At 35.5% G+C, this 12,297-nt stretch overlaps 1 protein-coding gene across 1 annotated transcript in view; it reads left to right on the top strand.

Annotated features, from left to right (window-relative positions):
• DNAJC1 (DnaJ heat shock protein family (Hsp40) member C1) overlaps positions 1-12,297 on the top strand; it is a 196,157-nt gene that overhangs the window by 86,121 nt on the left and 97,739 nt on the right. Inside the window, exons 4-6 of the mRNA XM_067562355.1 lie at positions 875-1,040; positions 2,018-2,115; positions 3,268-3,361. Coding sequence (XP_067418456.1) covers positions 875-1,040; positions 2,018-2,115; positions 3,268-3,361 — 358 coding nt within the window. The remainder of the gene's footprint in view (positions 1-874; positions 1,041-2,017; positions 2,116-3,267; positions 3,362-12,297) is intronic.

Here is a 12,297-nt window from a genome sequence, read left to right as displayed (position 1 = left end):
TGTATCTGGAACATACAGTATTTGAATGTGATTATTTCAAGTTTTATATTATAGCCTATTTCCTCTAAGTTTTTACTTTTATTGTTTTTGGTTAGGTAACTTAAATTTAACTTTTGTATGGTTATGTAAACTAATCTTGAAGTATATTAAATAAATTAACAGGCAAAGACTACTTATGTTAAAATACTTCAAGGAGTAAGTGTGGAAAAATAAACTGACTTTTTTATTCTTCTGTAAGGACATAGTTATTTTAATAAAAGAGAATAGACTTTAAAATAAATTAAGTAGTTTAAGCTGAGCAGGTTAACTGTGCAATAACAGTCTTTAGAAATAAATGAAGTTGCCTGGATCCTGTGAACCTTGATTTCTAGCATCATAAGCAAGAGTTTAATTAGGTGGCTCACCTAACTAGAAGGTTTATTAATATTGCACATTCGTCGTACTCTGTAGTGGAAGTGGATATAAAAACATAAAATCAAGAGCAAAGATATTTTACCTCATTATTCATGTTTTTAATTAGTAAAACACTTAAGTAATTGAAACTTTGTTCCTTGTGGTCTCACCTTTCAATTATTTCTTTTGTTGTTCACTTATATTCTGGGGACCTAACCACTGATTGACAGACATGTAGAACATATGTCCCATTCTATAGCAAGTCCCGTTTCATAAGTGAATCAGTTGGGGGTGCTGTAGGAACAGTAGAGTTTACCACCTTTTCTGCAAAAACAGCATGCTGCTCTGAATTCTGTCTGTTGCCAAGTCATTGCTGGTATTCCAAAAAAGTTATCTGACTGATTTAGTGTTTTTAACATGAAGTGGTTTGGTTTATTTCATTTTACACTCTCCATGAAATCCTGTTATATTTGTACTGTAGGTATGATGATATTCTGATCAATGGACTACCAGATTGGCGACAGCCTGTATTCTACTACAGGCGGGTGAGAAAAATGAGCAATGCTGAGCTGGCATTACTCTTGTTCATTATTCTCACAGTGGGTCATTATGCTGTGGTTTGGTCAATCTACCTGGAAAAACAGCTGGTAAGTATTGGTAATAAATCAAATGCATTACAATCATTGGTTTATCTGAAATTCTTGCAAAAGTTTCCAAATAATAGGGATTTTTGCTATTGGTCTTTTTTCCATTGAAATTAGTTTTCTGCTATTTTAAATGGTTAGTTGTATAAATAGCAAAGATTTTATTAACTAGTTATATGTTTGATATGTTTTATATGTTCTAGATTCAAAAAGTCAAAATGAAATAATTAATTTTTATATGACTGTAACACATAAAATTTAAAATTCTTATACAGTTGCTGGTGACAATTAGTGAACAAGAGGATTTTTTTCTAGTTACCAGAGGAAAGAAAGACAGCAGACTTTTTCTCTACCATCTGTTGAAGCAGAAATCATGTCCTTCCATGGTCATGCTTTTGGTCTTCACTAGTGTTGGGTGTCTCTCTTGTCTTGATGTTCAGAATTCATACTCGCTTTGGCTTTTCCTATTCTTACTGGAGGTTTTTGCTAAAATAAAATCAGATAAATGGTCTTGGGTCCATTAGATAAGTAGTCAAAGCTAAAGCATTTCTTTAGTATTTATTCTTTTCTAGTCTACTAGGAAGCAATAGATTTTTATTTATACTCTTTAAAAAAAAAACCACATAAATTGAACAGTATTCACACATTAGCATCTATTTACTCTTTTTTTTATTTTCCAAGCTACATTATTAAAGTTGATGAATGAGAAAGGAGGCAAGTTGAATGCTTTCTCTTCTTAGAAAACTTTGATTGCTATGGAGATACACATGACTGACAGAGCTGGACTTCATGTGTGTTTAAGGACCGGATGCCATGGCAACAGTTATTGTTAAAGATAGATGATTTTACTTAATCATGTAGGACCCTAGATATATTTGCATAAATGCTACTCTAATGTTTATCCTTCACAGAAGAGTTCTAGTAACATTTGTAGAGTACATGTTAATGATAATTGTAAGCATAATTCTTTCTACATTAAGGATGAACTGCTTAGCAAAAAAAAGAGAGACAAGAAGAAAAAGGCAGGAGGCAGGAGTACAGATGAAGTAAAACTTGGCGTTGCTGACAAAAATGAAAGGTGGGAACACTTACTAGTGTATTTTCATATTTAAATGATTTTGCCAAAGGTCTGCTTCAGTTACTAAAGAAATTGATCAGATATTTTACACCCTCAGCCTATATGTTTGTGTGCAGTTTGTCCATCCGGAAAGACAGTCTTTTAAATTTATGAAACATAGCAAGGCTGGCAATGTGTACTATGAGTGCTGTTTATAAATATTCAGGGAGGCATTTTTGTGGGTTGTAATATGAAATGTGCTTATATAGAAGATCAACAGTAGTTGTAAAGCAAAGAATGTATAAAGTATAGTTTATTTGCAGAAGGGTGCTTCTAGGTTATAATAAAATTTTTGCAAAAAGTTTATTACACTTAAGATTTAAATTAGGTTACAAATGTAAACTAACGAAGTCACCATTACTGAGTCTTTAATGTATTGCTTTGGTAAGTGCTGAAATTTTGGAGGTTTTTAAATGTCTTCTATTGTTTGATTCACGTAGAAACAAAAGCATTAGTAAAGGATTCTGACACTGCTGTTTAGTTAAGAAACATCATAGGGTAGTAGTGACATCCAGTATACTCCAAAGATACCACCATTTCTTCTATTGATTCATAGAAAGAAATAAAGGGTTTAAATAGTTCACACAGCAGGGCATGAACTGGATCAATGCAGGATGGAGATCAGAGACTATTCTGCCTGTCTTCTATTCTGATGACATCAGTGAGTAATGCTTCAGTGAACTGCAAATGACGTTAATTTTTATGTATTGGTTTATTTATGCTACCGTCTTCATATCTGGTTGTCAGCACTTGTAAATACTTTGGCGATAGTCTTTTTTAGCTGAAGTGATCACTTAAAGCTTAGGAATTTATTTTGTGTAAGTATAAGCCGTTGTTAAAAGAAGATTAAAAATATAACTGTTAATAGAAGCACATTGTCTAAATCTAGTTTTGATTCTTTGGTTTGTTATAGTCTTTAATGGCTTCAATATTCATAACGAGTACTTTGTATTAATGTTTATGCACTTTCACAATGGATTGATAAGCATTTTGACATTTTACATTTCTAGTTTGAGGCTGTAGAAGAGCTTTCTGTCTTTTGTAAACAGTTATATTGTGCAGTAAGAGTGAAAATGTATTTTTAATATTTAAAATAATTTCACTTTGCTGTAGATCACTGGAAAAACCACAGTGGCATGACTTGCTTCCATGCAAGCTGGGAATTTGGTTCTGTCTTACTGTAAAAGCATTACCTCAGCTGTTGCAGGTAAAAATACAATTTGCACCCCATTTTTTTATGGGACTGTTTTGCTGGTTTCATTATGCCGTAATCACACACTGTTGCTTGTTCACATGATTTTCCTGTCTTCGGAAGCACTTTTTTTCTATAGATAAGTTATTTTAAGGCTATTGCATTTAAATGTGACTATATATTTGTAAAAGGAATATTTTGTTTAATACTATACAATTCTGATTGTAGTTCTCGTTAATTTATACTCTGATTCATAAACTGGCAAGATGTTAAACTCTTCGGAATTCAGTAGAAAAAGAGGGTGAAAATTACATGTATTTTAAGAAGAGAAGCAGTGTGAAATAACCTATATATGATAACATTTAATTATAGCTTAAATGTATAAAATATATAGTATTTGTGTAATATATTGTATAGTAATATCCAGTTCAAATTTAATAGGAAACAGAAAAATAAACTGAGGAGTTTCTTTTTTTTAATTGAGTAATTTCAGTTTTACCTTTTTCATTGGTGACTGATATCCATCTTTTCCTCAAATTAATCCACTAAATTTTTTCTAATCACAAGTTTTTAAAAATTTCATTCATATGCAAAAATCTGTCAATGGAACTTTAAGGGTGGTACCTTTAGTACTTTGGAGGAGGAGAGAAATCAGGAAAAGCAAAAATTAACATTGGCATAAGGACTTAAACTTGGCCAGTCTGTCTGCATATAGATTTTCTTCTACTTTTAAAGTGTATAACAACAGACTTATTTGTTAAAGGCATATTGTAAGATGCACAAATTATGCAACTTATCCAACTTAACATCATTATAGTCAGAAAAGTGTTTATGGAGAAAAAATACCTTCTTACATATCAGATTTTTTCCCCTTGTATTTTTTGGTCATATCTGCTTAGTGATTTAAAAAAAAGGTGGTTGCGTTTTTATTTATTATTATTATTTGTTTCTCTTATTAATACTGTAGAGTTGCTATGAATCAGGGGAAGAAAACTGAGTTACATTTTGACTTACCCATTATCAACAGAATTATTAACTAAGGTACCACTCCAGGAACTGTTTCCATGCAGATGAAACCTAAGTTTTACTTCCATCCGGTTGATTTAACAGGAGTGGCATATTAAAGAAACAAGAAAACAAAACAACAAATTGTTCTATCTGTTAGCAGAGTAAACTTAATAAGGAAGTCACAGAGATAGTAAACATGTATCTCCAGGATTGCCAATTTTTTGTGACTTTTTCTCTTGAATGTTAGTTGTAGATGTCTTATGTTCTGTATTTCCTTATTTTAAAAAAATTAACAGTGTAGTCTTAATATTGTACTAAAGTAGCTTATTGTTAATTTTCTTGTTTTAAAGAAAATAATGACCATGCTTAGTAAGGCCAGTTCCTGATCACAGTTGGGCTTTGAAGTTCACTTCTCATTTTGGTGAACAGGTTTGGGGAGGAGTGAATTCACAAATTGCTGTTGCTGTTTGTTCACAGTTTCTTGTATTGGTTAGCAGGACAGCATCATGTCTTATCATTTTGATGATTTTCTTCACAAGTATATAACTATTTTCTAGTGAAAGCTTAGAATTTGCAAAACACTACAGAATGCAGTAAAAATTGTGGAGGCCTTACAACTGGGGATTTACAACATTTTTGTGACTACCATTTTCTCTTGTTCTTTACATTAAGACAGTTTGGTTTTGCTTGGTTTTTAATAAATCATTTAAAATTTCCCCGATCCTTTTCACAGGTGCAATCCCAGCACCTGTCAAGCTGGGCAGAGAGAAGAATGTGAGTTTGTGAGAATGATGTGTTGCATCATTAGACTATGTTAAAAAATCTTAGATGCCTACTGAGTATGCCCAAGTTTCTTTTTTTCAGTCATGTAATTTTATTATTCAACAAGCTATTCTCAAACTTGGCCAGTGGTACTCCATAATTAATAATATTTATAGGCTAAGTTTAAAAGTTCCATCTCTATTTGAATGAAACTATGTATAGAGAAGAAAGCTGTGGCAATGATTTAGTGGCAAAAGTTGCCCATGCCACTCACTTTCTTCACCCTTAAGCCTCACATATTACAACTAGCTGAACAGATTTTCCTCAAACTTAAAAAATATATCACTTTTTGCTTGATACCAGAAAACTTCATCCCCAAAGGAGGCTTTAAAAAAATGAAATCAGCATTTTAATTAATAGTTTCAATTTGTAATGTTTGCTCTCAAAAATATTTACTTATGGGATGATAAGACATGTTAATGTCATACTTGCCACAGTTCTATCCACTTAGATGATTCAGGCTGCAAAGATGCTACGCATATCTAATTCTCATTTATCCAACTGAGTGTCTTCCTCCTCTTCTCCATTTTACACGCCCCCCCCAAATCAAATCGGAAAAGAGGCACTTAAAATAATTAAGGTGGGCCTTTACTTGAGAAAAATGCTTTGTTTGCATGTCCTCGGAATGGCCTATGTCATTTTATCACGCTCTGCTTTTTGCGTCATGAAGTTAAAAGAGAGATGGGAAAGCGATGCATGAGAAAAATGTAGAATTTTCAAAACTGAGTTATATAAGGAATATTTTATTTTTAATTATTTGGGAAGCATAATTTGAGAGGAGGAAGAGGAACAAGATGGATTTTCATAGCTGTGCATATGAGATTAGTTAAATTTAGGGAAGGGGAAAGTGAAGAAAACAAAGTTTAAAAATTTGTTGTGGGAAGGGAGCTTATTGAACAAAGTGATATAACAAAGTTGATCAGTCAAATCTGGATGTTGCTTTTTTGTGACTGTAGCGTGAAACACTTAAACATTAACTTGTCTTGTTCAATATAATTTGTACTGTAATAAAATGTGTAGTTTGTACTATAGGCACAGGGTAGAACATAAAATAAATTATTTAGGTAGGAGACACATTAATAGGATACATGTTGTTGTTAGGTCAATTTTAGTTTACTCTTTCACTTGAATGACCTGAAGGAAGGCTGTAGGTGGCTTATTTTTTCTCTTAAAAATAAACAACAGAAACAAAACAAATCCCCACTCCCAACACAACATAGGGATTCAAAAGTCAAACTTGCAAACAAAGGAATGAAACAGCTTAATAATGAATGCGTATTGCAGTCCAAATCAAGGGTGTAACTCAGAATAGAGGCTTGGGTACAAAAACAGACTTATCTGAGAATAGACTGGTTTTTAACAAAAAGTTGACTGAAAGCTTCTGTCTATAGGTGAAGACATACAATTTAAGGAAATTGTTTTGCTATTTCTTAAAGGTCCTTGTTAACTACTCTTTATTCTCATTGGTGCTTTTAGATAACTGAAAATAAAGGTGTTCTGTATTAAGCTACTTTGTTTTTTTACCAAGTATTCTTTGCCCCTCTTCCATATTACTTGTAGTGGAAGTTTAAAAATGAATATTTCTATTCTCATTTTGTACTGACTTTATATATGCCAGCATGGCCCTAGGAAACATTTTTGATAGTTAAATTGTCATACTACTGCTGGCCTTGCTGTAATGATCAGGAAGTATTTTTGTCTGGTTCCTCCAGAAATGGACTCTTGCTAAGAAAATGAAATTATCCTATTACTGCAGAATAATGATGATACAAGCTTCACTGCATATTTCTATCAATAGGTTGTTGGAAAATCTTTTAGTGGTTCTTCAGTGTTGAGGAGTCTTTCAGTGTCCATACATATTTGCGCTGACTGTAACCTACTGATATTGTCAACAGAATTTCTAATTATGATGGTGACTTTTGGGATATAAACCTTTAGTCCATTGCCTAGTAGATAGAATAAAAATGTCCATCAATTTATTTTATGTAGTCCATGGTATGATAGTTACTTGCACTTAGTTACTAGCCTGGACTAGATGCAAAGCAGTGAGCAAGAGGTGTTTAGTTTCTTGGCAACACAGTATAGAATTAAAAGAAAAATCCAGGAGAAATTTTTCAGTGCACTTAAACAGCTTTTTAAAGATGGTCCAATTCTTCCTGAAACAGGTTGGCAGATTCTCATTAATCTCAAAAGCATGTTTCCTTGTTTTGTGATCTAATCAAACGGTTTTTTTTGTTAGGTTTTTTTTTTACATTTTGTGTCATATTTTAGTGCGATACATTTGACATTACATCTATAATATCTAAATAACATACATAAAAAGAGGGACTTTTATTGAGGAAACTTTCAAGCACAAGATTTAACCCTTAGAAAACTATTTAATTCCCAGGGGGATGACAACTGGGAGCTACCTAGTTTTCCAGGGTTTTAGGATGGCTAGTGTTGGTTCACTGCACTTAGTAGGAAGAAGCGTTCCCAGCTTCTGAGAGACAAGGCAGGGCAGGATGTGTGGATGGAATGGGTGTCCATTTACCCTGCCTGGAACCAGGCTCAGACTAAAGAATTTTGGGGCCATGCATACTGTGGAAATTGGGGGACCTCCATCTTACCTAAAGCACCTCTGCCCAATATGTCCCCCACACTTGGACCCCCAAATGGCCCTCTCACCCCACATATATCCCATCAACTCTCCACCAGCCCCCATTTATACTCCATACACATCCTGGGAGCCTTGACATGCATCTTGCACTTCAACCCCCAACAACTCAGCCCCACTGGCCACAGCCCCCAACCTCATTGACCCCCAACATCACCCGCTGTCCCTCAGCCCCTCACTTTGCATCCCCCCTACACTTCCCATGAAGCTCATAGCCTACCAACAACTTGCCCCTAGCTCCTCAGCCCCACCCTCTTTCAGGACAGGAGGGCAGCAGCCAGGCCAAATTTGAGTGAGTGGTGTTATGACGTGGCACATGGGTTCTCAATGCTGCCCAGGTTTGGTTTTGGGGGGCCCTCTGCAAGTGTACTAAGTGTACACTAGTTAATCTGGGCCTGCCTGGAACCAATTTCTTCCTTTTAGGGCAGGGGTTCTCAAACTTTTTTTCCTGGGACTCCCTTTGAAAATATTTCAGGCTGTGACACCCCCCCAAAAAGTGGTGACCCCCATCCTGTACCATGCCACTCCCCCCATGCCATGCCTCCCTTACTTCTGCGCTGCTGCGGGGGGTGGCACTGCCTTCAGCGCACCCGGCCGGCAACCGCTGCTCTCCAGCCACCCAACTCTGAAGGGCTCTGGCTGACAGCCATGCACAGGTCTGACAGTTGCAGCCCCAGCATGCATGGGGGCTGACAGCTCGCAACCCCCCCATAATAACCTTGTAACCCCTGTTTTAGGGGAACTGGCAGTGGGATATTGGGTTGCAGCTGGAGGTCAAGACAAAGAGTAAAGCTGTGTCTACACTACAGACCTTACAGCGGCACAGCTGTACCGCCGAAGCTGTGCCATTGCAAGGTCTCCTGTGTAGCCACTCCGCAGATGGGAGAGAGCTCTCCTCACAGCGTAATTAAATCACCCCAATAAGCAGCGGTAGCCCGCTGACATAGCACTGTCCACCCCAGTTCTTTTGTCAGTGAAACTTGTGTCAGTTGGCTGTGTTTTTATACACTCCTAATTGACAGAAGTTTTACTGACAAAAGTAGTGTAGACAAAGCCTAAGTGGCTCCGACGCTGGCAAGCAAGAGAATTGTTGGGGGTAAACCAGCAACTGTGGAAGGTGAGCAAGAACCATTTGGGCTGTTCTGAGTGGCATCTTCTGGTATCCACTAGAGGAGATAAGTGGCTTGTACTTTGGGGAGGGAGCAGAAGGAAATTGGGGTGGTATAAAAGTTACAGGAGGGAAGAGACCTTCAGAAGAAGATACTTGTCTTCAGTTTAGTGTAATCTGAAGGTTGAAACATTCATTTTATCTTCTGTAATGCTTTAGTGAAGATGCTATTATGCCGATGGGAGAACTCCCATTGGTTTAGTTAATCCACATCTGTGAGAGGCAGTAGCAATGTTGATGGGTGTAGCCATCCCTATCGACGTAGCGCTGTCTACACCAGGGGTTAGGTCCGTACAACTGTTTTTTGGGGTATGGATTTTTCACACCTGAGCGATGTAGTTATACCAGTGTATGTTTGTAGTGTTGACTTGGCCTGCCTTAACTCACTTTCTCCTTTTTGATCATGTACTGAAATAATAACTCTAAATCAATGGCTCTCAATCTTTACAGACTACTCTATCCCTTTCAGGGGTCTGATTTGTCTTGCATATCCTGAGTTTCACCTCACTTAAAAACTACTTGCTTACAAAATCAGACATAAAAACACAAAAATGTCACAGCACACTACTACTGAAAAATTGCTTACTTTCTCATTTTTACCATATAATTTTAAAATAAATCAATTGGAATATAAATATTGAACTTACATTTCAGTGTACAGTACATAGAGCAGTATAAACAAGTCATTGTCTGTATGAAATTTTAATTTGTATTGACTTCATTAGTGCTTTTTATGTAGCCTGTTGTAAAACTAGACAGATATCTAGGTAAATTGATGTACCCCCTGGAAGACCTGTGGGGGTACCCCAGGCTGAGAAACAGTGCTCTAAATTTTTGACATCCCGTATGTTACCTTGACAACACACTGATGTCAGGATTATTTAATGCAATGAAAGAGCATTTTTTGCCACGTGAGGTTGGTATTATTAATTGTTCAAAAATGGTTGTTTTTCAAGTAGCTCTAACTTGCCCCTTTCTTCATATTCTCTCACACAGAAAAATAATTACTATACACTTGATTGTTTCTGTGATTTCTATAACTCTCATACAAACTACATAAGAATATTACAGTTAAAAAAACAAACTCTATCCCATCCAAAAATATGGAGATGACCATTTTAGGTATTATACATAAATATTACACTTCCTTTACAATTTGTGTATTTGGTTAACAACAATATTGATATACAGAAAACACAGTTTAATGGTTTAATGACATATATGCAGTTGGCTTGCCAGTCTGTGGGAGTGGGGGAGTGCTGGACTTGCCAGTATTTTCAGACCATTCATCCTTTAAATTTAAAGAAAGGGCTTTACCCACTTATATGGAGCCAGAACAAGCGAGAGTCTGATTTTATCATGGAATGTGCCTGGGAGCAGACTTGATTCCATGAAGCAAGTCTCTCTTTTTCAGCCCCTGTGTTGTTTTCTATGGTCCATTCTCTTTGTGAGGAAAATGAGGGGAGATCAACGAGAGCTAGGTGAAGAGGACCAGAATAGCAAAGAGTGGCCAAAGCAACTGATTGAAGTCCCCGATTGCGTATATCAGTCGCAGCATCAGAAAAACTCCACCATAAACAAAATGGTAGTTTCCCTTTATTTAAAAAAAAAAAAAATCTTAAGTGAGGATTGATTTTGTTGCCCTTTACTGTCAATAGCTTTTATAGTACCTGGCACCAAAGCACAGAGCACATTTTGTAAAGAATGTTCAATTCATGTGATCTGTAAATTTAGTGCCAGCTGGCGATACTATAGTGTGGCAGAGCTATGAAAACCTTAACTTCATATGTCTGTGCTTCGGTGTGATAAAACGTTGACCGTTACGTTGCATTAAAATATTTTTGCCATGAAGTTTCTTGGATTTTTAAAACGTAAAACTGCCAGATTCATGGTCTAATAACTTTTCTTTAATACACTTGTTTCAAAGATCAGACAAATCAAAGTAGCTATGTATATCTGTAAAACTACATGTGTTTATACATGAGTACAAACACACACAGCACAGCTGGGTGCTTACACTTCATGGCTTTTGATACATAGTTAAAGAAAGTGTAATGTATTACTATCTTGGTATTCTTTTCAAAAGCTTCTATTTCTCAAGCAAATTCCTTCAAACGGGGAAAACACTTGATCTTATTAAGGTGTACACAAACTGTTCCCTTTAGGCAGAACATTTCCAGACTGCTTGTGTTTCTTTGGAAATTTGGGCTTTAATCCAGATCTAAATTTTGTTGGTTGGGCTGCTCTTTAATTTTTTCTGAGGACCAAGTACATACTAAGTATGAAATATAGATGTAGCATATATTTTGAATTATTGGAATGCAAAAGAAAGTGTCCGGTCAAAAATGTGTGTAGAAGTCTTACTTAATGCAAATTGGGCAGTGGGCAAATTGATTTTTTTCATATTTATATTTTCAAAATTTCATAGAATAATCCCCATCAGTTTTGCCTGAAACTGATCAAATTATGATAAAATTGAACCTCAAAACATCTTGGAAAACTAAGAGCCTGAACATGAGGGTTTATAATGGAAGTGCCATTTCAATTATAATTAAAGGAATATGGCAATAAGTGGACTGTGGGATTGGGCAGAAGCAAAAATATATTGGTGAGAGAGAGAGCTCATATTTCAAACATAAGTATCTGAAATAATTACCAAATTATAGAAAAAGTTACTGGTTTAAGTAAATTATCTGTTATAATCTTTTATCCTTAAAAAAAAATTCCTTATGAGTCTCCCTGTTTCTAAATTTTTCTATCAATCTACCTTTTTTCCAGTTTCATTTTCAATTTCATTGTAACTTTTTTGAGCCAAGTATCTATACAGTTCATAACTTATATAGCCAAATTCTGCCATCTTTTTAGCTCCTATTGAACCTGTAGAATCAAATACTCACATTTTGAGAGCAGAATTAGCTCTATAAATACTTTAAATGTGTTATTTTTCTAATTTCTGTCTTTTTGCATAGATCTCTGCATTTTCTTTTTTATATGATATGCTACCACAGTGTTCTTTTTCACATTAAGTCTGATACTCTGATCATACAAAAATAAATGTTATTTAATAAAATACACATACACATACAGTCCCCAGTACTTCTTTGATCTCTTAACCCGAGCAATGCTTTAACTGCACTGATTGCCCATTTCATATAGATATGTCAAATTTAGTATTGCTGTTGCTTTATCTGCTTCTGACTAGTTTTCTTTGTTTTTCTGCTCTTGTCTCTCATTTTCATCTGAGCCACTGTTCCAATTGTTCCATGATTGACACACCAGAGAGATTGACAGTTACCC

This window comes from Emydura macquarii, unplaced genomic scaffold (assembly GCF_026122565.2).
Source record: "Emydura macquarii macquarii isolate MOO-44397 ecotype Brisbane River unplaced genomic scaffold, CSIRO-AGI_Emac_v2 contig_2422, whole genome shotgun sequence".
NCBI classification, from domain to species: Eukaryota; Metazoa; Chordata; order Testudines; family Chelidae; genus Emydura; species Emydura macquarii.
Note: the sequence above shows the minus strand (reverse complement) of the source record. Positions and strands in the feature narration are given on the sequence as shown.